This window comes from Gasterosteus aculeatus, chromosome 8, assembly GCF_964276395.1.
Source record: "Gasterosteus aculeatus chromosome 8, fGasAcu3.hap1.1, whole genome shotgun sequence".
NCBI classification, from domain to species: domain Eukaryota; kingdom Metazoa; phylum Chordata; class Actinopteri; order Perciformes; family Gasterosteidae; genus Gasterosteus; species Gasterosteus aculeatus.
The window spans coordinates 12,067,600-12,095,146 of NC_135695.1; the positions used below are offsets into that span (position 1 = coordinate 12,067,600).

Genomic DNA, 27,547 nt, shown 5'->3' on the forward strand with positions numbered 1-27,547 from the left:
TAAACATGTCGGGTGCTGCATAACATTGGACATTAAGACGTTGGACAACAGTCCACAAACAGGATCCTGGCGTAGGATCAGAACTTTCTCCTGACTTCTCAGATTACCACTGACTGATCATGTAGGATCTACGTACATTGCGATTGGTGAAAGTTGCATACCGGCCCGAACATTGATAGATATTGATGAGACTCGCTTTGTCTATTCAATCTTAACCCGATGTTCTCTGTCTGCACTTAAGTGATAAAAGTGCGTTTGTGATGAAGAGCAGCCGGTAACCTGATGAACGGCTTCACTTACTGAAAGCTCCGTGATGCTTATTCATGATCTCTCATCACCTACATGCCTTGACTCCTCTCTCCTCTTCCTCTCTCCTCTTCTTGCTTCTATTTCATCATCTTCTCTCATATATTTCGTCCAACATGGTAACTGGTCGATATCACTGGAACGTAACGTCGCAACAAATCTTACTTCTTATTACCATTGTGGCTCGATCAAACCTGACTTGACCTGTCATGTTTTGCCTTCGTCTCCCAGTTTAGTTCAACACCCGGTTTCTACTCTATTTTTCCGCCAAATGCATGTCTGAAAGAACTGAATTGCTGTAAAGACGGGACCATTGCCAGGTTCACCAGCTCTATATTCAAGAGGAGAATTATGTTCAGCCCTATTGATGAAGCTAGTCGATAACCCCGGGTCTTAAAAGAGAAGTCAACCGGGGGCAGTTATTGAATATTTACTTGGGTTTGGTAGAAACTTGTCTTTAGTCTTCCATTGTACTTAGTCGTACTGTCTTGCATCAGTGTTCATGAAGCTGGATTTCCAAATTGTGAGAAAATTAGGAAAACGGTCACGTATAATGTTGAAAGAATTCAGAGTAAAGAAAGCAAAGCAGTGACCTGCACACCCGCAACAGCAACGATTGAAGCGTTTCTGTTACGTGTTTCTTCAGTCAGAATATTAGATATCTACAGAGGTTTGTTTGAATTGAACATTTTGACATGAAAGTGAATCCAGATGTGGGCACAGCTGCAGAGGCAACCCGTCAGAGTACTAAAATATCACGGATAGGCGGATGGAGGGGCCGATAGGCATCAAGTCGGAGCTGTCTCCCAGCAGGAGGAAATAACATTAGCTTTGTTGTCACACACAGTGACCTCTTACTCCCCAGGTTGCCATAGAGATGCCGCTTCCTCTTTACACACTCCCAAACAGCCGTGAGGGCTCGTGCGTGTGCAATAATTGTATGTTCATTTGAAATGTCATAAACAGATACGCTGATTTATTCGATTTTTACAATGGCTTCACCTTCAGTGACAGAACTAATTTCATTACGCTTTTAGTGCTGCACTTCTCAGAGCCCACCTGTCAATCAAACAGTTTGACTGGGCAAATTGACAGTTTTCTGTTTTCGTTGATATAGTTTTGGTATACGGATTATTTTTTGTCAGTTCAACAACAACCATTCCTCTTCTTCTGTTTAACTAAAACAATGCATACGTCAAATGTCTTATTCTGCACAGAAAAGCACTCTAACAGTCCTTTAAGGAACAGAGTCTCGTGTTTCCAGTCTCTTCTTCTCTGTGTTGAACTTTACAATGAGATTAAAAGCTCTGGCTCGAGCTCAGCGGTGATGGATAACTTGTCTGGCAAACCAATCGAACAATCGCCACCAGCCAATGTTTGGCTCATCAGCTTGTGCTCTCATTAAGATTAATGGTTAAAGTCAGTCTCATTAATTCAAATCACAAGCTATAAGCTTCATTATCAACAGCACGTCCTATACCAACTTCTCCAGGTTCTGGCCATTTTATTTACATTTATTTTTGGGCTTCCCCCTGTTTCTAGTCTAGACGTAAACTAATTCTCTTGTGTGCCTTTTTTTTTGCTGAGATCCAGCCGCTTTAACAGTTGTAACACTGACCCATTTTGAAGATAACAATTTCCCCTCAATCTTTGTCTGTATTTTGGTCAGCTAAGAGTAATATCGCTGTCTGCAGTTTCTGAGCCGAATGGACACAGAAGACAAAGACACATGAAGTTCGTAGCTGTAGGACCAGCCCTCCCTGCAGCTTCGTCTCTGCTGTGTGGCTGTGGACAATCAGGAGCAGAAGCTGCTGTTTCAGGGAAAGTCTTATCGCCTTCGTTTTTATGTGTTGTAATGTGTGTTTTAGCGGGGGGGGAGGGGGGTTGAGTTGATATTTTAGAAAAACATAAGCTTGGATAATTAGATAAACCGGTAAATGAGTTTGTGCGTATTAAATTGCAAAATATATTACATTAAAAGCAGTTGAGTGTGAAATGATGACTCAATGAGATGAATATAATCATAATAACATGAAGCCATAGAATGTTGCTTTGTTGACTAATGTGTTGACATTGTCCGAGATTATTGGTTGGCCCAAAGTTTCCAAAGCTCAAATCGTTTCAAACCATTAGCTCAGCGCTTCAGACTCAATTCTCCTTTTAAAGCCCTTCTTTTGCCTTCGTTTGCTCGCTCACATCCCTCACTGCATGTTAAAGACTGCTGCACGTCTTTGTGACTTAAAGTCCCTGATGTTCAACGCCTTCATGTCCCCAGTTGGTCCTGTGGTCCAGTATGACTGTAGTGTCTCAGTTCCGTGGTGCAGCACAGCCCTGTCAGACCCACCAGGCCGTCCCTCTCTGTAGATATTTGCCTTGACTTGGTTGCAAGAGTAAGTAGATTAAGGGCCAGATGATTGAGGGCAAATCAATTACTGCAGCTCAGTGTTCCTTGTTTGTGGGGGGGGTGGGGGGGGGTACCGTTACTGTGTGCAGGGGGCACAACCACATTACCGGGCCTTCTTTTCCAATTGGAATATCCTGAACAAACCATCACGTTCATCTTATGAGCCGCATACGTATGTGCGACTCAATCACCTGCATCAACCCCAATTAAGATGGCATCACTACAATGCTATATATAGACTTCTTCAGTTCATTTATTATACAATTCATATTCAATGTTTTAATAATACTGGTACCAAGTAGGTCCTTACATTAGTTAGTTACATAGTGTCTTTATATTCTACAAGGCATCAACACTTTTTCCCTTTGATTTCCAATTAATATCTCCTCAAATAACAACCTTGTGTTTGCATACATGTTTTTATAGTAGCATGTCGCTGAAATCAGATCCTCGTCCGGGGGGCGATAGTGTGATCATTCTGCCCCCCCCCCCCCTCACACACACACACACACACACACACACACACACACACACACCGACAGTGCGAACTCCATCATTTCGCCTCCTCGTCCCTCACTTGTTGGATGTGTCCGTGTGAACCGGTGTGATTTCCCTCCCCGGAGTGCGCGCGGGCACCGCTGCTGTGTAACACCGTGACATCGTTTTTCACGCGTTTGTCGCGCGTAAAAAGTGCGGAAGCGTCGTCCGCGCCTTCCACCCGCTCGCCCGCTCGTCTCCCGCGGGACTATGCGCCGTGCTTCGGTGGCCGCTGGTCGTGGCTGTCTCTGCGGCCGTCCCTCTGACCTTTAGTCCGCTGGTCCGGAGTGTGGGTGTGGGTGGTGTGGGTGTGGGTGGGGGGGAGGGGGGGGGGGGGTCTTCCCGGTGGCTCTGTGCGCTCCGGACTCCGGCGCATCCTTGGAGAAGTTCCGCCGCAGTCTTCACACAGCGCGTCCTCTCGCTCTCCTCCTCCGCCTGCGACGAGGATGCTGGCGGCTTCGCTCCTCGGGATTAGCACGAGTTGAACCACCGGACCATGTCAGCACGTCAGGTATGTGCAGTGATTAACAAAATAAGGGCAGATGGGGGTCATGTTCCTATGTTTGGTAGCTTATATGGTGAATTGGCTCATTGGATTTGAGTCTTGATACTTTTCTGACTCAGACCTTTGAAGTAGGAAATTCGCTCGCATGAAGTTGCGTCGGTGGAGACGTAAAGGTTCACATTGGCTTTGTGACTTCTATTCAATTCAATGTGCCAGAAGAGAGGAAGTGACAGCAGAGCCGCTCAGCAGGACTCGTGGGATTTTGGCCATTTTGCTGCTGCTGTGATCTTCTGCCTCTCTGGTTCAGTCTGGTCTGGATGGCCTGCTGCTGATGCTGCTGGCATTTGGTGTGAACAGACTGCATTATTTCTGGATGAAAGGAGGAAGAGCACTGAATGCCAATGAGAGGAATTGACTTAGGTCACCTGTATTAAAATGATCATCAATCATGAGGCGTTTTGGACGGAAGAGGGACACAGGTGAAGGTTTCTGAGACGAGCACAGCACACACGGGGGTTTAATTCCTAGTGAGGCTTAAAAAGATCATCATGGGGGCATAAACAAAAAGCAGAGACAATTTACCAGACATCTCAGTCAGATATCAAACCCTACATTAGATATATTTGTATCATTTAGAATTCATCCAATCTCCAGTCCCATTTTATTATATAAATCACCCAGCTGTTACTATTTATATTATATACACTACTTGTACTAGTTGACTGTTAACTGGATGCTATTTTATATTCACAGTATACCGCCATAGACTGACGAAAGAAAATCAATCACTGCATCTCTAATCCTGATCTTTTTTTAAAAACATGTTTAAAACCCCTCATGGAATCTAGCTGCCTGTATTTCTGCATCTTGTTTTTGTCTCACATACGTTTAGAAAAAATACACAGACATCCTCCAGGGCTACAAGGCTGCCGCGCTGCGTGCACATGGGAGCTATAGGTGAAGAGTATTGATCCTCCACATCAGCTGACCCATTTCTCACAGAGGAAGCTACAGTAAATACAGCTTGACTAAATAACTCTGGAGCAGCCTGTCTTCTTCCCCCCTGTCTGCACCCCAGTACACACACCCGCATGCACACACTCTTGATAATTCCTCCACCTCTGGTTCCACCAGTGGCTGTGATTCAGCAGGAAGTGGGCTGATTTCCCAGTGGAGCCTGCAAACGGGGCTCGACGAAGCCAACGCAGCGGCAACACACGGGACGTATCTGATACAGAGGTTGTATAATGGTGTGCAATGCCGAATTACCAATTACAAAACCGTGAGCAACATTTACTCTGCCAGTGACGAGTGGTTTTATAATAGCTGCTTTGGCTGCGAGAACTAAATATTTGATTGACCGAAGTTAATTTAAGTAACCCGTAACCCCCAAAAATCCTCATGGCTACTGGATTTTCATGTTTTCGCTTCAGTTGAGTGCAATACTTCTCATTTGACTTTTTTTTACACCTGGGAAACCTGTTCACAGGACAGTGAAAACCTCACTGCCTGCTGTTGGGACTTATTGAAGAGGACCAATCGTTTACCAACATCTGCGGCCTGACAATGTTGCATCCGGTCCACAAAAAAATAGCATGAACGTATAAAGATTTGTGCTCCTTGTCTTTGACAGAAATTCCGCTATAATCAAAATAAAGGTCCCAACATCATCTGGTCCTAGCATTTTGCAATCAAAATATAGATGCTGACAGTGTGTCAAAGTCATAGCTTCTTCTCGTCTTGCTTTCTGGAGTTGGAATTCTGTGCTCAGCCGGGCAAAAAAACACGTCCGGTTTCCTCCTGCTGACACCACTCAATGCATTTTCTGAAACAACATGCATGGGAAAGTGTTTTTAAGATGTGTGTGTGTTTGTTTTGAGGTTGGGGGGGGGGGGGGGGGGGCTACCCAGGGAAAGTATTTCCATGTTTCAGGAGTGGTGCTTAAATATTTAAAGGCCCTCAAGGTTTTTCGTGCTGCTGGATCGGTATTTCTTGCCGTGCAGTTGCAAGTTGCGAGTTACTGTAGTCACACTTTAAAGGTTGAGACGAGCTGAGCCCAAACTGCACTGCAGCATAAGAGGGATGGGAAACGTAACTCCTGGTTGAATCATCCGCCAGCTTCAATCAGTCACAGCAGCCCGTCGCAGGTCGAGCGTGACCCGCCAGCTATAATCGCAGAAGTGATTTGAATCTCCGGATGACGACAGGAAGATACCATGACCCTCACTTTTACCCACGTGTGTGCTAAACAAAGAAGCGAGGCATGAGAATTAAACATTGGTGAACCTTTGGCTGGTGAATATGTGTCTCTTGATTCAGCTTTAAAGAACTGGACATTACACATAATGGGTAACATCACTCTGACTGTTACGGGTAATTGATAAATGAATTATATAACTATAAAACTGTAGCAGGCCACAACACAGGCATCAGACGGGCCCGAGCGGTCATTATTTATTCTCCGCTTGTGACTCTTACCGCGTTGTTGGGCTAAGTGATGTGTGGCGCGCGGACGTGAGGATGAGGCCGGGGAGACGATGGCTCGTTGGCAGAGCCGGAGGCCTCTGGAACAGAAACGCTGTTATCTGCTAACGCTGCTCTACGGCTGCTGGCTGCTGTATCTGCGGTGACTCATGAAAAGCACACGTGCAGACAGACGCGCTCATACAGACACTTCCTGACTCAATGTGCGTGTGTGTACGCCCCAAAAATGACAATACTGCATACTGCATGTGACATGCACACACTCTCACAGAGCTAGGTACACAAATACAAAATTCCAAGTTCCTACACAGACACACGTGGACATTGACAAACACAAACGCATACCGTATGCAAACGCTCTTTGTGTTTTTGTACTTGTGAAGGACATTTCGTCCCTTAAAATACTGTGAAATAACTTTACTTTGATTTCCGGGAAACAAAGAGAAGTGAAGAACAAGCTGCATCAATTAGCAATTTTCCACTTTAAAGTTGGACACCATAATCGTGTGACAATGTTGAATATAGTGTGGCTATAAATGTTTTCATGTTGTTGGCCCATTGAATTCCTACTGAATATGTAATTCAGAATACATGCTGTGAAGCCAGCACTTATTTCCAAAATGTTTCTTTACAAATAAACAAATTAACAAAAAATTTGAAAAATCCCATCTAGTCCGACCACTGATGTGCAGGTGAAGGAACTGATGTTCTCCAGATGTAATGGGTGTCTGGGATATCTTCCCTCCTGCTTACATTATTTGAGGCTTTTAACTATTTCCTTAGATTATTTCTTCATCTAAACAAGGCTTGGATGTGAAAACAATATCCACTTTCTCTCCAGTTGCCATCATTACTTTACTCGAAGGATGGAGACACACGGGTCAAGCGTTCCTCAGCACAAACTTTTTTAAGGCAAAATAAACAAAATGTTTGGATTATGGGCGTGTCTTCAACACCACTGTGAAATTTGTTGAATTAGCGCAGGGGTTTTTAACCAAACAGTGGGTTGTCGCATTAAAAAATATGAAAGCAAAAACCCAACTGATGCAAAGAGATGAGAGGAGATCTGAGTCGCTGTTTGTCCTCCTGTGACCGACTGTTGGACCGCGTGGATTCAGTTACCGCCGTGTCAGCTCAAGGTCACCGCAAGGTCAGTGTCTTTTGCACAGCCATGTGGTGGAAATGGCCTTGAGCAGGAGGAGCACTCTCAAATTCACACCTACGCAGTCAGGCTGACTGCAGGTGGTGTTCAGGACGGAGTCTTTTGACAGCTGTGGAAAAGGCTATTTGAAGAATACTCGACTGTTGGTGTGATGACTTCCTTTTGACGGCCGGTAATGTATATTTTAAAGGTGGAGGGAACTGTGAAATTCCCCCTGTGAAAATGTGGGCCTGACCTGCGGCTCAACATGCAATTGTAATGTCGATGGTTGAATTCCTCTAAACAAGGATGTCTACAGAGGAAAACTTGGATTTCAATGAATCCCAACTTTTACTTGTACTCTCCTGCTCCTAAGCGAGGCGTCTCAGCAGCCAAGCCTTCCGCCTGCTGGCTCTGCCATCTGTGGCTGTGCTCCCTCAATTTAGTAACTGTCACAGATAAAAGGCCCGTGTGAATGTATGCTAATGGAATATTCTGGGTATATTACTCCCTCAAAGATAGAAGCTGGACCGTTTCTTTTCCTTTCATGAGACTGCTGTGCTGACCAGCACAATGGAGGTACGGCAATTACAGATTCCTCGGCTGCCCTATATTGGGTGTGCGTTCAGTGATGCTGCTCTGCTGCCAGTTGTGAAAGAGAAGCCGGCATATTGCAGGCCAGCAGGGAACGAGCTGAGCAGCTATAATGACACCTCTGCAAGCCTCTGCAAACCCCTCAAAGCAGACGGACGCATAGCCGTATGTGTGTTTGACGTGAGTTCCCTTTTCCTGCTCAAGTAATTCACCTAAACGAGGTCCGAAGTGGACGTAAATCATCTAGGACATCTATATGGTTGATGAATGGTTGATGTGGCTCATCTTTTTAAAAGAGTACACGTGTACCGGGCTGAACGGCTGGATTTCACTGCCCTTGGTTGAAACATGCTTTGATTGCATTTGTGAACAGACACAGCAGCCAAAAAAAATGTCAGCAAATAGCACAACAAAACATTAACGATTTGAATTAAAAATTTTCTTTACATCCTCATTTGAATTATTATGCTGTCCAGTTGTGCATAATGAACACCAGTGCATTTAAGTTCAGCATTTACACTTGTGTTAATGGCATGCTTCTTAAAGAGTCTTTATCAAGAAATAGTGCCGGTAGGTTTTTTGTATTATGGAATAATACTGTCATGACCGTTTTCTCATTAGATTGAATTATACTATTGTTTTGATTTAATGGGAATATCTGGAAAGTTTCTCTTCAAAGAATCACAAAAATGTGTTCATTCGTATTGTAGAAATACAAGCCAAATACCGACTAATTGATCTAATAAATCTTAGTTTACCAAAACCAACTGGTTGACCAAGAGGGGGCTGCCTCAGTGGTAAACGAGAGTAGAAGTCACCCACAGCCATCGCACTGGCCTGGATACCCGGGCCTGTGGAGGAAGGGAGGAAGAGAAGGGCCATGAGTAATGAATCTTCCGCTTGCTGTGCAAGTGAAGGTATTCACCACATCTTCGTAGTCACAGTGAGTGTGTAGAAAGGCTGAATCAGGAGCTGGCAGGCCGGAGTACAGTAGCTTGGAGAGCTGCCTCGCGCCATAATGTGCACCGGCTATAAATCTGCCAGCAGGGTACACGGCATCACAACATGTTCCAGATTGGAAGGAGAAGGAGACCGAAACTGTGTTCCAACCCTCTGACGTCCTATCTCCCTCTCCATCTTTACGGGGACAAAGTCGTTTTTACCGCCTGTATTGATCATGTGCTTTTATAGGGCCAGGAGTGGTCCTTCACATTCATAGCGCTCTTCGCCCCAAATGACCTCGAGCAAAATCAAGTAATGGAACTAAAATGTTCACTGTCATCAATCTTGGGCTACTGGGTCGTAACTGCTGCGACAGCTGAAGAGGGAGATGGGAAAACGGTTGGTTGGGCTCCTGTGGGTCCGTTAGTACATGAAGAGGGCTTTCAATGCAACGTGTGAGCGTTTGCGGGAAGTTAATGTACTTATTGGTGGTGCAACGGATCATAAAAATCACGGATCGGATCACGGATCTGATCACAGGTCGGGCGAGCACAAAATAAAAAAGGGAGCAGATCCGGGTTCCTTCGCCTGGTCTGATGATGTAAATCATTTTACTTTGGTATGTTCATCTATAGTGCCTTTTTTCTTGATAAAAACATATTCAAATGATCTGAAAAGAAAAGATTGCCTTTTTCTTCATTAAATTAAATCTTGATATTCACAGTTGTAATGATGTAATATTAGCTACTGAGAGCTTGTGTAAACAGGTCATACTTTGTTCTTTCATGTATGTTGTTTCAGAACAGGTCCTGATCGCATAGTTTGCTGAATATTGACAAAAACGGTGAGTAGTGAAACATCACACTGTGTAATTCATCTGCGGTTCATTTGCGTACTGAAGTGTGACGGGGAATCCGCACAGATCACGTTTCTCCAGCGGCATGTCCCGACGTTAGTGATTACACCCAAAAAACACTCAACGAATAGTGTGTGTTCCAGTAACATCACTTCAGCACCAAGGAAAGCTCACTTTTATTACAGTAAAGTAACTGATATTTTTCCGCGGTCATGTTTTTTGTCTAGTGGTGCGACAGCAGTGCTTTTACAGTGATAGCTGCACTGCAACCAACCAACACGAGCTGTTTACAACATTCACTATAAACAAATCCTGTGATTTAGTTTTTCAGCATCCGCTGTGTGAAGTTTCCCCATAATTATTCTTTTACGTTGAACAATCTTTATTTATAACAAATAACCCCCCCAAATTGTGTTCACTTAAAACTCCCGAATGATAAAACAGATACGCGCTCACTTGTGCAAACAGGCGCAGTCACTGTGAGCAGCAGCAGAGACGACGCACAGAGAGGAAACAGAAGGAAAGCCTTCGGAACGTCAGATAACAGGATTAGACAAATTACATTTTAGCTGTGACCATGAATCCCGTCTGGATGCGGGCCTTGTTTTCTCTCCGTTTACAACGGCAGCCATAGAGCTTCGAAGACAAAATAACAAGAACCAAAATTCTGTTTGAATTGGTGCCTGGTTAGTTGTGAGTTGAAGTTTACTCTGCGCAGATTCTCTGCTCCGGCTCCGAGGCTCGCATGGACATTGATGGAGGGAAGATGGTCAGTCTTCCACTTTCCTCGGACACATTTTGGGGGGTTTTCTGATGTGGAATTAACCTTGCATAGAAAGCCCACAATTTTCCCATCCATCATTGTGGTGTGACGAGCCTGAGGACGAAGGTTTGTGACACAAACCTGATTACTGGGCTGCTTTAGTCATTGACCCTCTCGTGATAGTAATTCTGCCATAGTTCTTTAAACTATCACCAAGAACAAAACATATCTGATGATAACACACATTTTTGTGAACATTTAACGGATGATCAAGCAGGTTGTTATCTGGGACAACCGGAAGGAATCCAACCAGCTTCCTGTATATGACGCAAGGATTATGTTTTTAGTGTATATGGGGGAGGAGAGACTGACACTGGTCTGAGCAATGTAAAATCCAGAGAGTGAATCTTGTAAAAAATCCTCCAGGACAATCAAGGTCGTTCAGCTGCTCCCGAAGACTGATGGCAGTGAGACTCCATAGGGAGCATTCCATCAGAGGGGTGGAGTATTGTCTATCTTGTAATACTTGCATTACCCGGATTTTCTAGAAACAGCATATGGGAAACCTGAGATTTGACTTTTTTTTATCATAAACCTTCCATGTATTTACCATTCTACAAACAGAATAATTTACAAGACAAAGTAAAGCAATAATGTAAGTGGAAGCAATGGGGCGGCAACATGCTGATAAACCCCACGAAATATGAAAGACCAATGATTGCAGGTGTAAAAAACATGCATGACTGAATGTGACCCAGTGGCACATATTACAAGCATTAAGAAAAACCATGAAGAGAAGGCTCGTCTTCTTGCTTGCTCTTTCAAATATGTAGGTCATATTGAGGCATCAGTATTACATTTAGAGTTTCATAACCAGTTAATAGTCCCTTATATTGAATGTAAGAGTAACAGCAATAATACACTTTTGGATCTAGCGCTCCACACTTGAGTCCACTAGTGGCAGTGATGCACCTTTAAGATGGATTTCCAACCCCCATTTAAACGTAAAGGAGACAAATTAGCTTCATGTTCCATCCATGCACTCTGTTGCATTATAGGAAACTGCTATTATATCGCCGGATAAGTGACTGTCCAGCTAATTCTCTGTCACCAGTATGTCAAGGAAGCCGGATGCAATATCAGGTATAACCATCAAGAGAAACTAGCATTATTTACAGCCGTAGGATACACATAACCCAACCAAGACTGACAAGTCTCAAAGTGGGAATTTGAACATTGAAGGTGGGTTACAATTTATTTCTGCTTCAGGCTAAAATGTTGCAGATTCAAGTTGCAAAGAAAAATAACGGCTTTCACCAAACTAAAATGTGCTGAACAACAGATTGCGGTGCAGCTCAACAACAAAAAGACACACCCAACTGATTCTGTGGAATTTGTCATTCACAGGCTACAATTCAACACACATACCTAAAGTCTTCATATTGTTACACTCGCAAATGTAACAGATCTATGGACTCATCGCTCTTTTGTAAGCTGCGTCTGTCTCCCGGGAGCTCAAAGAACCACAACGGTGTCTGTTCTAATAGATGTTTTATTAGGAGGTCCTGATTTATTCGCTAATGACTGAGTACACGATTGCCTGCAGTATGTGTGTGTGTGTGTGTGTGTGTGTGTGTGTGTGTGTGTGTGTGTGTGTGTGTGTGTGTGTGTGTGTGTGTGTGTGTGTGTGTGCGTGTGTGTGTGTGTGTGTGTGTGTGTGTGTGTGTGTGAAAGTGTCTTATCAGTGCACAGGGCTCTTCAGGCAGTATTCTGGATTGAAGGCCACTAATCTGGACCCAAGGGTGACTGATCCAGCTTTCTTTCTGTTTGTGCTTAGCATGCACGGTTGCATGTGAGTGTGTCTGTGTGTGTGTGTGTGTGTGTGTGTGTGCTGATACAGATATCTCATTTCTCTCAGTAGTGAACTCCATTAATCCAACCAACAAGTTTGTCTGAAAGTGCTTGAAGAGCAACATGTAAACAGAAAAACAAATTTGTTGTTCGGTGTCTGAGTAGAGGATTGGCGTGGCGACAGCAGTGACTCCATTCCCATACCTCCATGGGGTGCAAGTCACGGGGCTGGCTTTAATTATGGAAAATAGTTTGGTGTACTGAGATTGCGCACCTTGGAGAGAGTTGTAAAGAACGGTGTTTAGAGGAATCTGCCAGCTGCCATCCCGTTTTCTCCAGAAATAATTGAATGCTAGTGTACTTCTTGACAGAAACATGGTTTATGAGCTTGGTTCAGACGGCCGCCTCTGTGAGCAACACCGCCTTATTTTCTCTTTCCTCTGAGGCTGACAGCACTTACAGCACAGGTTTTTCTTTAATGAAGAAACCCATTAAGAACCCTTTGAGAAGATATCCTCAGATGCACAATATAATTTGCTCAACACTTCCCCAGATATTGTGAGATGCAGTTTGGTCTTTTCATTTTTTACACAAGTGCCTCATCTGCTTGCGCTGCTGCTAAACCTTGTATCCATGTTGTATACGGAGTACGATGTAAGAATGTCATTCAGGATGTTCTTGACAATGGACATGATCGTTCCAAAGAGGGAAAAGACGATCAGCTGAAAAATGAAAACATGACACTTAGGAGCAATATGTGTCATTCAAAGCAGTAATATAGCAGCAAACAACTATGTGCAGAGACAGTGGAGTAACCCGAGTGGACCGTGGGGATGCTCTCCCTCTGCGTTTGTTGTAATCCGAGTTTTCCCTCACTTTGTATAAATAGACTCAAGGGGCCTGCATGCTTTTAGTGCATGTTTGTACACGTAAGCGTCCCCCACTGTCGGGCCTGGGTGCTGCTCTGCATTGCTCTCATATGGTTGCGGCTGATAAGACCCTCACGGCCGATGTCGCTGTCGCAGAAGCGTCGCACTGTCACCACGGTTTTCCCCCTCAAGTGAACTTGGTTAAGTCTGCCAGCACTTTTGCCGTTGTCAGCGCGATAAGCCCGTGAGCGTGTTCAGAGGCAATCAAAATGCCCTCAATCTAAGTTAAGTTCAAAAGTACTAAAAACCACAAGATTTGGTGGCTTTTTTGTCATTCAGACTTGGACTGGAATGGCTCCACTGTTTTGTCTTAGACAGGTCATGTGATGCCTCTGTTATCCCAAATGCACAATCATTATAAAAGGACTTTAGGAATGAAGTTAGCGCACTGGGCTTCTGTTGCCTTCTTCCTCATATATTTGGTAGTTGGTTTGTGGCCACATTAGCCATTGATAGCATGACACACAAAAGTATCAAACTGATCTGTCGGTGATCAATAGGCATTGTGGGTAGTGCGGCACCAGGTTTTGACTACGAGAGACTGAGGACATCTCTGGTTCTGCTGCAGTGGTTTTGATACAATCCAAATATGATACATAGTGCATAGTCCATTGGTGGGGTTCTCTTTTAATAAATCCAACTGGACAACTATAAAGTCCATGTTGTAATTGCAACCAGGGCACAGACGTGAAGGGTTTTTTCTCACTCTGCATCTGATTTAAACTGTAAATCCAGAAAAGGTCAATGCAGAGTTAAGTGCTCCGAATGAGTCTCTTATATCACAATATATTCAATAAATAAATAAATCTGAAAAAAACACATTGTTTTGTATAGCCTACTGAAACACAAATACAAGACAAATGAAAGTACTTTCTCATTTGAGTCAGTGTAGTGATGTGTGTGTTATTATAAATGTACGTAACGTAAATCCTTGTTGACACTTTGCATAATAGTGGAGGAACATACTTAGTCCTTCCATCGCATCACACAATCTGACATGAAACCATAGCATGCACAAACACACTTTAGTCAATCCAGCCATCAAACAGCAGGAATCATATGTGACAGCCTGCATGATTAGCCCTGTGTGGTCATGCAGAAAATGTTAATGCATTTGTCAACATTCACACACATCTGTACCTGTGGTGCTGCTTCCTTAATTCCTTCCTTGCCTTATTCCCTCCTTTATTAAATGCATACATTCTTACTGTCTCTATCCTTTTGTTTCCTCATTCTTCATTTCCTTATATTTAATTGCCCTCCAACCCAAATCATGGGTTTAGCGTCTCTTTATCAGCAGTAATACATTTCACTTCCATTACACAAAAGCCTCTGCGTGCAGAATAAAACCTCTTAACAACAGAGCCCCTCATTGCTAAATCCCTGCATTGATCCATGCATGTGTGTGTGTGTGTGTGTGTGTGTGAATGTAGATCTTATTGAGTGAAATTGCTCAAGAATATGCACATGTGATGATTGGGGGACTTGTTCTTTTCATTAGCGATTCTCAGATTTCTTGCTTTTTTTCTGACAGCAGTGAATTAATTCAGTTTCACTGAACACTTGTAGCCCACTGCAAGATCTGGAACTACCATGCCAAAGTAAACAGTGAAAAGAGTTAAAGCTACACACCCTGAATATGAATATAATGACAATGCTGTGATTATTCAGATCTGGTGGACCTCTTAAATAAATGAAGATTGATGTACTTTACGCACTACTTTACACTACATGCAATCATACACGGGCACACCTATGCTATTTGGTCCATTTTACTCAAAATTAGTCCTTTATTTACCAAATGAGCATCATGCTGTACTAAAGACACTTTGCCATTGAGCCCATAGTTACTGAGGGAAGTACGTCAATTGACAACTAGGGTAATTTTCTCATAAACGTCTATATAATTCTACCTATTATTGTTACAATATGTCAGAGAAACGTTTTTTCAACTCTGTGATATCCTTTTAAAGCTTTGGTCTGGTAGAAAAGGGAGTTCTTTTTGGTATTTGCAAGTTGACAAGATATTGATTTAAATCGCATTACAGGAGGTGTCGCTATTATTTTTTTCCAACCTCTGCATATATGTAATAGGACATTAGTTTGTTTGTGCGTCCAATGGTGCATGTTTAGGCTCTATGTTTATTTATGTATCACAATTGTTTCATTCCTTTTTTTCCTCATTTAATGATTTACTTATTATTTTTTCTTATTTGCTAGTGTCATTACTGCCTTTCCTCCCTTCTTCTTCACCTTGTCCTCTCAGTCCCAAGGCATTACTCGGTACCAAATGGTGTACTGTATGTTTGTGTGTCTGTGGGAGATATTTTACTGTTGTCTTTGTGCCACCTTGTGGAGAGAAAATGCATAAAAGCTTGTTTCATTACTTGTTTCCCATGTTTACGTTGCCCAGATGTTCATACAGTTGGGCTATCCAGCAGTTTGACCCGTCTCCTTGGACCTCTGATTTGACCTCTCTACACCCTTACAACCTTCAAACACTCTTCTGATGTAAGTCCTTCATTCACTCAGTTTGTCCTGTCCGCCCAATCTACGACATTTACTACAACTACCACTCTTACTGTATTTCTCTGCTTTCAGGTGTTAAGTAACTTTGCTGAACGTGAGTACAACAGACAATAAACACAATCAGGCTTGCACAATCAAATTTGCATACTGTCTTTTCTAAAGGAGAATTTGTATATGCATTAAGAATATGATTGGATTCCCGTTTCTGGTTTTGAGTTATAACAACAACAAGTAACAAGTAATATAAAATATATTCCAAGTCACATTTTCTGCGCAGAGGGAAGCTGTTATTAATGATATTTCTTCCTGCGCGTGTGTCAGAGTTTGATGGAGAGCTGGTCGGATGACAGCTGGAACTGTTGTCATAACCGGCGGAATACTGGCCACAGTGATACTTCTGTGTATCATCGCTGTGCTCTGTTACTGTAGACTCCAGGTATGCGAAAATAATTGATTAATGCCAGCAGCAAGACATTTTACTTATTCATATTCATAGAAATTGTATTTTGAATATTCACTAAGAATTTATAGTTTGCAGTATTTTATCAAGCTAAAAAATAATAAATAACCCTTGAAAAAATACTTTTCCTTTAACAACAACACCTTTTGCCTTTCTCAATTCTCAATGCATCTGGTATATTTCTAGAAACAGTGTAAAAGGTGGCACCAGCAGCTTGGAGAAAAGGAGTATCAGACTAATTTTGTACCAATGAATTGGATAAAGTGCAATGCTTCTCATTATATTTGCATCTCTGAATTTCTTTTGAAAAATAACATCAAACACAGTTCTAGACTTAAAAACTGAGGTGCAGCCAGCATATGTTACAAATCTGAATTGAAAAAGGCAATCCGCCTCCCTCTGTCTGCAGTACTACTGCTGTAAGAAGAATGGGTCTGACAGCGGCTCCGTCTCTCAGCAGCACTTTGCGTGCAACGCCTGCAGTGTCTCTGGCCTGGAGGGGTCGATCCTCACTACCCCACCGGAGGCAACCGGATCCTTCGACCCCACCAAACCCGCGGGGGGGAAACGCAGTTACTGCCCCACCTGCTCACCCTATGACTCGCCCTTTTACATTCGCACCACGGATGAGATGCGCAACGGCGGAGAGCGCGTCACCTACATGCCTACACACTATGAGAACCAGGCGCTGGCGATGCCGCTGCCCGCCGTCCGAGGATCCCTGCTGAGGGAGACGCATCGAGGCCGGCCTCCGGACTTCTACACCAACACCCGAGCCATCAGCACCGAGGTGTGACCATCCTAAAGAAACAAATAACTCCACCCACACACACGCACACATACACACACTACTAAAAAGACCCGCAGACACACATAATTTAGGCAACTGCTGTAGCTGCCAGTGGGGATATTTTGCATAAATATCCACTGTTTGTGGAGGTTACCACATTTATACCCTTACAATTTAAGGTTTGATGTTCACTAAGATAGTCATTTACGGTAGATGAAACTGTAGGTTTCCTGTAAGAAAATGTCTCTTTGTGCTACCACATGAAGGGGATGGTTGTAAACTCGTGAACTGTTGACTGTTATTGTGTATTTAATGACTGAGGGCTATCTTAGACCATTTATAATTCCCCCCTGCCACACATCTTCCGAATGACAAAAAGAGAATAAAATATATATTAAGCAAATTTGTTTTGTTTGAATTGAGGCTGAAATTGAAATTTCAAAGGAAAAGTTAACATCCTCTCTGCAGATTCTGTAGAAACATGCTTGAGTTACAGGAAAGCTGGAGGAGGGCAGACGACTGGAGCTTTCTCTATGCAAGCGATCTGGGGGGGGGGGGGGGGGGGGGGGTTGAACTACAGCAGGTCTTCATCTCCAGTCATCTCCTTTCAGCTGTTTTTCTCTTTATTGGAGGACTATTGGAAGCATGGTGCACACCCGCCAATGATGACGATGATGCACACGTAGGTACAAGTATATCAAACTAGATCATGGGTAATCCTGGTTTATTGGGGTGGCAATTTCTCCCCTAAAGTGTAAGCCTGGGAAAAAGCAGAGACACCTGAGCAACGGTAGCAATCTTGAAACTTACTGAGTGAATTTCTCTTTGTGATGCAAAAAGTTTGGTATGTAACTATGATCTAGAAAGCAATGAACCTCTTGATTCCATTGTGTTCTCGATGAACAATATATTCACCCTGGGATCTCAACATGATGTAATTTGATCGAGGAAGTGTGATTTACTAGTTTGTGCTATTTTGTCTACACACTCCTCCTATAGTCCTGTACTACTCTCATGTTGAATCCTTGAACTGCAAATAATCAAGTTATTTATTTTCATGTATTTGGTTTTATATTGTGAGGAAGTTAGAATACACATGTATGTGATTGAAACAGTGTTTTCACTTCACAATTACTTAATAGTGCTCATTTTCTACATAACACTTACCCAGCATTGCGTGTCATACACTATAATATTTATTGTGATATTTGTATTTATATTTATGTGTGCTGCAAGAATCGGTGAGGCTGAATAAGCAATGCAAGAGACCTTGAGGACTTGCATGGTGTGATAACTTTGGATGATTTTAGCAAGATTTTCTGACAGGCCTAGTGTATAATTTAAGCATTATACAACAGTGCATATTAACTAATTATGATTTATTGATCAGCAGCTACCTCACTTATCTCTCATTGATTTTCTTTTAGAGTTAAGTAAATGCCAATTGCAGTGCCATTACACCAGACATCTTGAAACGCCTTTTAAACCAGAATTATGTTTTTCACTGGAATTATTTAAAGTGGTAAAAAAATGAGGACTTGCAAAATGAAAGTTCATCACTGAAAGTTGAAAGCTTTGATTTTTGGAAAACCTGTTAAGAAATGTCTTGAATCTTTGACAAAGGATCGAGTGAAATATAAACATTCTTTCTTGTCATCCAAAAACCACAAATAAGGATAAATATCATCCATTTCTTCAGTCATTGTATTAACTATAACCCATTATCTTTGAAAACAGAGAAAAAAGATTTTTTGAAATGTGATTAAAACAGATATTGTACCTGACAAATACAAAAACAGTAATATTTGGCAGTGTTGACTTTTGAAATAAAGATTCGTAACTGCTTGAAATGCCTATTTGTGTGGTGATTAACAGGAATACACACACATACACACGCGCGCACACACACACACACACACACACACACACACACACACACACACACACACACACACACACACACAGCATGATAGAAATATTTCAGCATTGTTTCAAAATGTTTGGAAAATAACACCATAAATTCTGAAAGCAGCATAAACATTGACCCCCATCTTGTAACTGCCATGAATCCAACACTTTTAGATACAGAAAATTAATTTTTAGAACAAAGCATTCATTTTATATTTGCCAGTTTGACAATACAGCAAACTGAAAACGTTTTCAAATGAGATACATACAACATTTTTAGGTATAGGAAGTTATAACTCAACATACGTCTAAATAAGTGGTTGTGTGTAACGTTACATGGCAGAACAGAACCGGAACAATTTAATTTTGGAGTAGAAAGGAGCGTGTGAAGTAAGTGGGCACGTGAGCTGCACGGCGCATGCGCGTAATTACGCGAGCATCCCAAACCGGAAGTTGTGTCGCTGAACTCCCCAGCGGTTCATCGTCCGAAGCATAAACGATCTTCGCTGCAACTCCTCTGACAGCTAGCGAGTGTGAGCAACTCCTCTACGCTCTCAACTAAGTAAGTTGACAGCTCCTTTTCTCTACCGAAGTGTTGGTGTCAGTGTCACATTTACACGGTGCGAGAGTGGAAACGTTCTTTTCCTTCTACTTTACTCGTGATATTCCTCCGGAGACAGGCGGGGTGTCGCTGAGGGAGCTCGCGCCACCGAAATAGTGGTTCCAACTGTTTTGGACTTCGAGCTGGTTAGCGTTAGCACAACTTAGCTTTAGCTCGCAGGTCCAGTCTGACAACACAGGTATACTTCATCTGTCGACTGCGTTCACCTTTTCCGGTAGCTAGCTCCCTGTCGACAGATTTGCCCGTGTCAAATGTTATTACTGTTGTTGTGTTATTTTGCTGTTGCCCGTGGTGACTGCACGGATAACTAGCTAGCTTGGCAGTAGCTAATTCTGTCATGAGTGTCAATGTGACGTTATAATGTGTGTTGTTTTGTATTAACAAACGCGAGCTGCCGTGAGACGAGTGGGTCATTTGAAAGAGTACCATGTCATCGTCGTTTTGCCTTCCCAATTGTCCGTGTTGAAGGAGAAAAGCTCCCATAGCCGATGATGCTGTGAGAGCCTGTGATGTGCTCCATCCGGGCCTGCAGAAACCAATGAGAGCAGCAACAAGAGCAGACTGTAGTAATGAGTGGAAATCTGACCACCACAGACTTTATCCAGGGGAAACCACACAAGTTATAAAATACAAACTCTCAAACTGTCTCCTCAGCTGGATAAAAAGACACCGAACCATCTGACTGTTTCATTAGTCGTCAGCTGACTCTTTTTGGAAGTGAGCCATTAGGCCATTCAGTGTTTGATTCATAAAGGGCTCGCACGGCTTTCGTTTGACACGTTGCACTCAATTGAGGTTTAGTCGACCGGTGAGCTTTACCGGTTTGGAGTATAAAATGTGTCAGTAACCCGGGATCCTCACTGCAGAGGCGGTTGTGTTGTCACAGCGTTTGTTCTGCTGTCTGTGGATCAGATCCAGGATTTATCTCTGGGTGACCTAAACATCCATGTGACGAAACCGAAGCAGAACCAGGAGATTATGTTTCATTTTCACCTTAAAGGGCAATACAAATGGGTTAAAAGTGAATTCAGCCAAAAGAGCCAAGTTACTCCAAGTAAGGACACTCAATTGTCCTCAACAGTGAGGTAAACCGTATTGTTATAATTAAAGTCCCAAATTGTTCATAGGCTTACATAAAATCTGTCCAGTGTCTCTCTGTTGATTTGCCCTTTTGACCCTTTGAAACTAACTGGCAGTTTAACTTGCTGTTGAATGGCTGACTCTGCCTCTGTTGATACAAGCAAGCCTTTTAAAAGGATGTAAAGTTAAACTATGTAGTAACATAACACATATTTTAATAATGAATCATTTACGTTTAAGCTTGACCAACTTGACCAGCAGTAGAATGTGGCCAGTTTGAACAAACTGGAATAATCAGGTACTCCTCTGATATGGGCCGGGCTTTTGAGCGTTGGCACTAAACCAAAGTAGCCCTTTGTTGTGTTTCCTGGTGGATGGTATTTCTTTGTCACGAAGGAGCTAGTTTATTCAGTTGTTGCATTCACCACCCAGCTAGAGAACTAACCTGTAAAGCAGGAAAGGTTTAGCTAACACTTCACATTGATTAAAAATAGTTACTGATTCTTTCTTTTATTACACTCTATTTATAGTCATGAAAGCACCATTACAGGTTGTCATAGCATCGTACTTGAGTTCCAAACAGGCTACTTCAACAGGAAGTGACTCTGACACATACGAGAGGTCTAAAAGCTGTAGTTCTATTATGTTCACCAACAAGCCTCAAAGCAGGTGTCCATCCTAGTTTCAAAAGGAGACGTCTCCTGGCTCAATCTTGTTCATGTTAGAACTGACTGAGGTCACTTGTAACAAGTTGTGCAATTGATCCTTTTGCATAGAAAGGTTCTATGAACCGTAATATGTACTAGCAAATAAACTCCCAAACCGGATTGTGCAAATCTCACACTCCACAAAGCATGAAGTTACTCATCCAGACGTGATCTGAAAACCAAAGACCAAAAATGCAGTCAGCAGGTTGTACAGTCTTGGATTTGTGCTTCACCTGAAGGTCTGCAGTCATAAATGGATGGACTGAGATTGAGGCGCAGGTCAGACGTGCAGCGATGATTGTCTCCGTCCCACTGACGAGATGGTAGGCAAACGTTTGCCCCCAACCCTCCTGTGAAATGTAGACTTATTGTGGGTTTCTGTATTCACCTGTGTCTTTTGACGCTTGTTTCCTGTAACATGACAGTGAGACCCATAGAAACTCACACGCACCCTCACGGATGTGATGTGTCCGGATAGCCCGGTGCTGCGGGTGTTGTTCAACCTCACTACACTCACAATTTCCAGCCAGTGGTTGGGAATCTTAAGACTGCCAACTGAGACTGTACTGAAGAAGCAGGCTAGTAATGACTCGGTGCAGACCACACTGTTTACACTTTGGTTTATAGCCAGCGAGTATGCAACTGTTCTCCATCACAAGGGCAGCAACAAGACTGAGAGGAAGATTAGAAGCAATACTGCCTTTATGTTCACATAAGCAGGCTTGAGAAGACCAGTTGGCAGAAAAATCTAAAGTCCAGCTCATCTTCTTGTTATTATATAACAATTCAAAGGCCTTAATTGCTGTTTATTTACTTGCAGTTTCTGTTCATTTTTATCACATGCAAGTGTATCTTGTGTATTGTATGTGTTAATGCGTGTGAGAGCAATGAGGGAGATTATCTGTGCTTACACTGCCATCTTTTAAGTAATTATTATTATTATTATTAAGTGTGTTGTTGCTACTGTATGTTTTTCACATGCAGTATGATTTTAAAAAGAAGAGACATATAATGATGATCCGACAGTCTTTTATTCTTTATGCCATGACGTTCCTTCTCATTGCAGGGAAGGAAATGCTGCTGTATAATTGAATAAGTGTGATTTGAGCACATGACCCGCCTGCTTTCCTCATAAATGTGGGTGTGTCGATTTGTGTATAATTGGCCTGGGCGAGTCGTGTATGAATGACTTCTGTATGCACGTAATCAAGTCACGGGGTATGTGTGTAATGAATGCCCAAGTCATGCTTTTGCTCTTAAATATATATATATATATATATATATATATATATATATATTTGTGTGTGTGTGTGTGTGTATCATCAACAATCAAATATGAATCGCTGTCAATGAAATGTCCAAAACATGAAAATGCCGAAGAGACGTGTTCAAACCCAGATGTACTCTGTAAAGCAGCATATATTTGCAACTTAAAAGATAAAGCAATTACATATCAACCAAAATTATTAAGTGATTACTAAAATAATATGGATGTTTTAACTGGTTTTAACTGGTACATTTGTGAATGTGTTTAGCCTGAGATCATTGTTTGTAAGCCAAACCAATCGGTTCACTTAATAGTTCCTTGTTGTCTATTATTAAACGGCGCAGAAACATGTCTTTTAATTATACAGGTGTTTTATTTATTCATGCTCACTCAATGTTTTTAGAGCCAGGTTTCAACCGGTTGTGCGTAAAGACATGTTGCCAAAATGAATGAGCCAGCAAGATGTAACATGTGGAGGCAGTGAGCTCACAAAGATGTGCAGACCGACTTTGGTGGTCCCTCTGTGCCGTCCTCGTAAAAACACAAGTCCACAAGAGTACCAAAATACTATAATGTGAGACACATGATGCTCAGTTCCAGGCTCACACAGATTCAGGGTTTCTGCTAAAGCATATCGACAGATTTGCATTTAAATACTCTCCAGAGTTTCATCATACCGAAAATCACATGTATGTTCCATTGTTTTCACTTAGAAATTCTAATTAAAACACGTTACACTTTGTCTGCCTGAGTATGATGAAATTAACTTGTTAACTTTCAACATGTTGGATTTATTGGGAACTAAATGTGGACCCAATCCTATCAGCTGATACTGCAAATGAACTTCTACTTTTTATATTATTTATATAGCACTTAGAACTGCTTTATAATGACAAATATCACTTTCTACAATCAGCTCTTTAATATTTAGCCTAGCAGAGACTTGGAAAGTCATGTGCAGTATTATACAAATGTGTGTTGCCACAAAGCTTATTTTCTGCAATTATTCAAAATCCTAATGTAAAAACCTTGCTGTCTTAATGTTGAGTGAAGCAGTTCTGGGCTGGTCTTCAGAAATGCATCAAAAAGAATTTGTCATATTTAGCCGTTGCTAGTAGCAACATAATGTTCAACAGAAGCCCTTCAGTGGCAGAATGCTAAATACTACATCTCTAAGCTTACAAAGGTTACCATCAAATCCTTGAATGTGGAAAATAGGATCATTAAGCGACGTGGCGGCCAGCCGGGGCTTGTCAGACACCGGCAGGGCGTAATCGCACCATAAGCACTGGAAACAATTTCCAGAATTGCGGAACAGTGGATTTGTTGCGTTTACATGAAGCGCTCACTTCTGGGCTGATATCCTTAACTCAAAGATGACAGGAGCTCAGAATAACTTTGGGTGGGACTCATAACGAAAAAATATGCCCTAAAAGCCTGGGAGTTGTTTGGCCCATGCCAGGCCTTCCCTCGCTCTGCTGGATGGGTGTGTTTCGGTTTTGGCATTACACATTACAGTGACAACACTGCACGCGCTACATCAACCCTGATGTAATAACCCGTCTTTCATAAGGCAACATTGACTGATCCTGGACAATGAGCCGCCATCATGTAGCTCTCTCATCACTACGAATATCCTGTAACTCGGGTTGATGCCTAAAATGTTCACTGAAAAGGCAAGAAAACACCTGGTGTGTAGTCTGATGCAATGCGTTTGTCTTCCCACACAGCTGAGTGAACGAGAGCGGGCAGGGAATGGGAGAGCTTTAACCCTGGTGTCCCCAGCCAACCCAGAGTAAACCAGCCAGCCATGGATGACCGCTCCTCACTTCGAAAAGTCAGCAGCTCCACCGAGTCCGTTGCCACCGTCACCAGTGAGGAGTTTGTTCTGGTTCAGCCCAGTGCCGCCGGGTCACCTCAAGGCTCCGAGGGCAAACCAAGGCTCAAGGTCAGGGCCAGACGGGAACGGGCTTTTACACTTGTCTGCAATCATCAACATCAAGGATATGAATACATCCTTTTGTTGTGTTGACTCTGAAGTTCTTCACTTTATCCGCTTGTTTTGATTGTTGTCATCCTTGTTTTTCTTGCACCCTCATCTCCCAGTTATTCTCTCTTTTTGTCTCTCTCAGATGTCTTTGAATGGGAGTGAGCAGCTGGAGAAAGCTATGGAGGAGGTGTTCGATGATGACAAAGAGGTGAAGGTGGAGAAGAGCAATGTGGAAAAGATGGAAAAGGAAAGCGACCCAAAGTCCCCCGAAGTCCTGGAACCCCGATCTGCAGGTCAAGGTCAGTCTATTGTCATTGTGTCTAAATGCAGGACGTGTCAATTTGCCAATATAAAATATTATCCATATTATTCTCATGTATCAATGAGTTTTATCATGAAACTTTTAATACTAATAATAATAATACATTGTATTTATATAGTGCTTTTCCAAATGCTCAAAGTCACTTTACATAAAACATTTTAAAATATCCTAAGCTAAGCTAACAAGCTAAGCTGTAAATAAATACATTTCAGTAAAAACAACTTGTGGGACAATGAATAATAATAAATATAATATTTGACAGATGAGTTCAGTCAAAACTAAAAGCTCAGGCTGTAATGTAAAAAAGTTTTTGTCAGGTATTCTTTTTTTTTTTTTACACTGAAATGAAAACGATGAAGAATGTAGTAGTTTGCATGGCATTGACATACCAAAATATGCGGCCTATCAGATTATCAAGGCTAGTATCTAAACTCTCTGACATTGGCTTAACCGTTCTGTAAATCAGCAACAGTCGTCTCTGACAGCTCAACAAACATACCAACAGTGGTCGGCGGTGTACTGCACTCTGAAGCTCAGTGGCGGGTGAAAGGCGTTGCCAGCGTTACGATATGCATCCATGTCTTTGTTTCAGTCCTGGTTGTGGCTTTAAATCCCGGCTAACTAGTACTGTGCAACTTGAAATGTTTCACTCAGAGCTCTTCAAACATTTCATCTAGTCTCCCCGTGTAGCTCCTGGCTTTTAGGTGAAATCCAACCGTTTGTGTCACTGAGCAAGGAAGTACATTTCCGTCTCTCCATACCTACGGTCTGTTTAGCTTTGTGGTCAAAAAGTTTGTATCGGAAGCAACAAGTCAGTGTGTCAAAATGTTATTATTATATTCTCTTTGAAACACTCCGGTGTGGTCTACAAACAGGAGAGACCGTTAAATTCCGTAACTTCCGTACGTCAGTTGTTGTACAAACCTCCACCTAAGAAATAACATACTAATACCTTGCAGTCTTGCATTAGGTCTTCACATATTAACTCATATCTTGCAGTGGAGCCAGTGTTTTGTCTTGCACTACTGCTGAGTTAACGAAGAGGAAGTTAGTGTTAGTGCTATTGTGTCAAATAATAGCTGGTCAGCAGTGGAAGTCCAATCGCTGCTCTCATTGTTCTGCTTCCTGTTTGCAAAGTGTAAAAGTACAGGGTCAAAGGTAATTACCGACAAGACTTCCTGCGTATCTGCCTTTTGCCTTTCGGCTTATCTTTACTTCTCAGTTGAGTTTTGTTTTTGTGTTGTAATATCTTCTTGTATATCTTCACTGAAACGCACTTCTCAGGAAAACAAACAAAATCACAAGTTCTCCGTCTGTCCACAGACGCGTGTCCAGCACCATCCAGCTCCACGGTGCTGGAGGAGGACAGTGTCCAGTTCAACAAGCTGTCCTACCTCGGCTGCACCTGGGTCAAGGCCCCCCGCAACGAGGCCGAGGCACAGAGGGCCATGGCCACCCTGCGGGCCGAAAGCGCCATCCCCATCCCCGTCACCCTGCACGTCCCCTGTGGGCCAGACGGCTCCGTCAGGTCAGCCAGCCACATGCTGCATGTTGAGACCGGGTCAATTCACATATTTTATACCCGTGTAAAAAGTAGTCAACACCTAATAAAACGAATGTTGAGTATCTAGGGTGGGAGGGAGGCTTATGGTTCAAGTTCAATTTCAATTTGGTATCTTTAATCTGTTTCAATTGTCATCAATCAATTTTAAGTCTGGACCAAAACTCTAACTCTCCCAGAATTGCGGACGAGGCCTCTGGTACAGAGATCGCCTCATTCCCCATCTACAAGGTGTTGTTCTGTGCTCGTGGAAGAGAGGGTTCGGTGGAAAGCGACTGTTTCTCCTTCACTGAGAGTTACCGGAGCTCCGAGGACTTCCAAATCCACGTCTTCTCCTGCCACATCATAGAGGCCGTGAGTTACCTCCTGGTATTCCACATTACAATCCGTAGCCCAACATGGCTTTCGCTTATGGCGGTGTATTTGTTTCTTGCATTGCAATCAAAAATCAAGTTTGTAAGTACAAATATCTAAACTGAGAAAAATGTTAGTTTTGCTTCTGAAACTAAAAGTTTTGGCTGCAAAACTAAAAGCTTTTGCTCTCGAAACTAAAACCTTTTTTCTATCAAAACTACAACCTTTTGCGAATTGAGTTTGGACATAGTGGGGGGGGGGAAACGCCGCTGAATTAACCAGGTTCAACCCGGCACTCTGTATCTGCTTTTACCATCCTGACGTTCCTGTTAGGAGCGACATGGAGGGGAGTTGACTTTGTAGTTTTTGTTTCGAGAGCAAAAGGTTTTCGTTTTGCAATAAAACATTCTAGTTTCACAAGCAAAGCTAACAAATCCTTTGTTCTCTCAAAATGAAATTCAAAATTTGTTCTCAACGCTTTCTTTGTTTGTGTAATGAAGACACAAATATACCTTCACAAAGCACAATCCCACAACATTGTAACCCAGTTGGCTTTATGTGGATGGATGTGAGTTACTCCATCATCATGGTAGTGTGAACCAGAACACGTTCAGTGAGATCTTTGATAGTTTTGCTTAGTTATAC

General features: G+C 42.5%; 2 protein-coding genes across 5 annotated transcripts in view; both read left to right on the forward strand.

Annotated features, from left to right (window-relative positions):
- Positions 1-3,257: 3,257 nt before the first annotated feature.
- Positions 3,258-18,941, forward strand: fam163ab (family with sequence similarity 163 member Ab). 3 transcript variants are annotated; one of them, XM_040185136.2, is made up of 5 exons: positions 3,258-3,758; positions 15,726-15,823; positions 15,914-15,935; positions 16,163-16,277; positions 16,711-18,941. In XM_040185136.2, exons 4-5 carry the CDS (start codon positions 16,185-16,187, stop codon positions 17,095-17,097), a joined length of 480 nt encoding a protein of 159 aa, XP_040041070.2. In that variant the 5' UTR covers positions 3,258-3,758; positions 15,726-15,823; positions 15,914-15,935; positions 16,163-16,184; the 3' UTR covers positions 17,098-18,941. The 3 variants fall into 3 exon arrangements, with proteins under 3 accessions (XP_040041070.2, XP_077964346.1, XP_040041073.2); XM_078108220.1 differs by lacking the exon at positions 3,258-3,758 and adding an exon at positions 5,701-9,757; XM_040185139.2 differs by lacking the exon at positions 3,258-3,758 and adding an exon at positions 9,788-12,334.
- A 478-nt stretch (positions 18,942-19,419) lies between these two features.
- rabgap1l (RAB GTPase activating protein 1-like) overlaps positions 19,420-27,547 on the forward strand; it is an 85,845-nt gene continuing 77,717 nt past the window's right edge. Inside the window, exons 1-5 of one of the 2 annotated variants that reach the window (XM_040185380.2) lie at positions 19,420-19,561; positions 24,406-24,623; positions 24,808-24,964; positions 26,311-26,515; positions 26,728-26,902. In XM_040185380.2, coding sequence (XP_040041314.2) covers positions 24,486-24,623; positions 24,808-24,964; positions 26,311-26,515; positions 26,728-26,902 — 675 coding nt within the window. In that variant the 5' untranslated portion in view covers positions 19,420-19,561; positions 24,406-24,485. The remainder of the gene's footprint in view (positions 19,562-24,405; positions 24,624-24,807; positions 24,965-26,310; positions 26,516-26,727; positions 26,903-27,547) is intronic. The other variant, XM_040185381.2, reaches the window with a different exon arrangement.

Excerpts from the sequence above, each read along its gene's own strand:
- fam163ab (XM_040185136.2), top strand. The coding sequence starts at position 16,185 with ATGACAGCTGGAACTGTTGTCATAACCGGCGGAATACTGGCCACAGTG. Across the intron at positions 16,278-16,710 it reads TCTGTTACTGTAGACTCCAG|TACTACTGCTGTAAGAAGAA; the intron begins GTATGCGAAAAT and ends CTCTGTCTGCAG.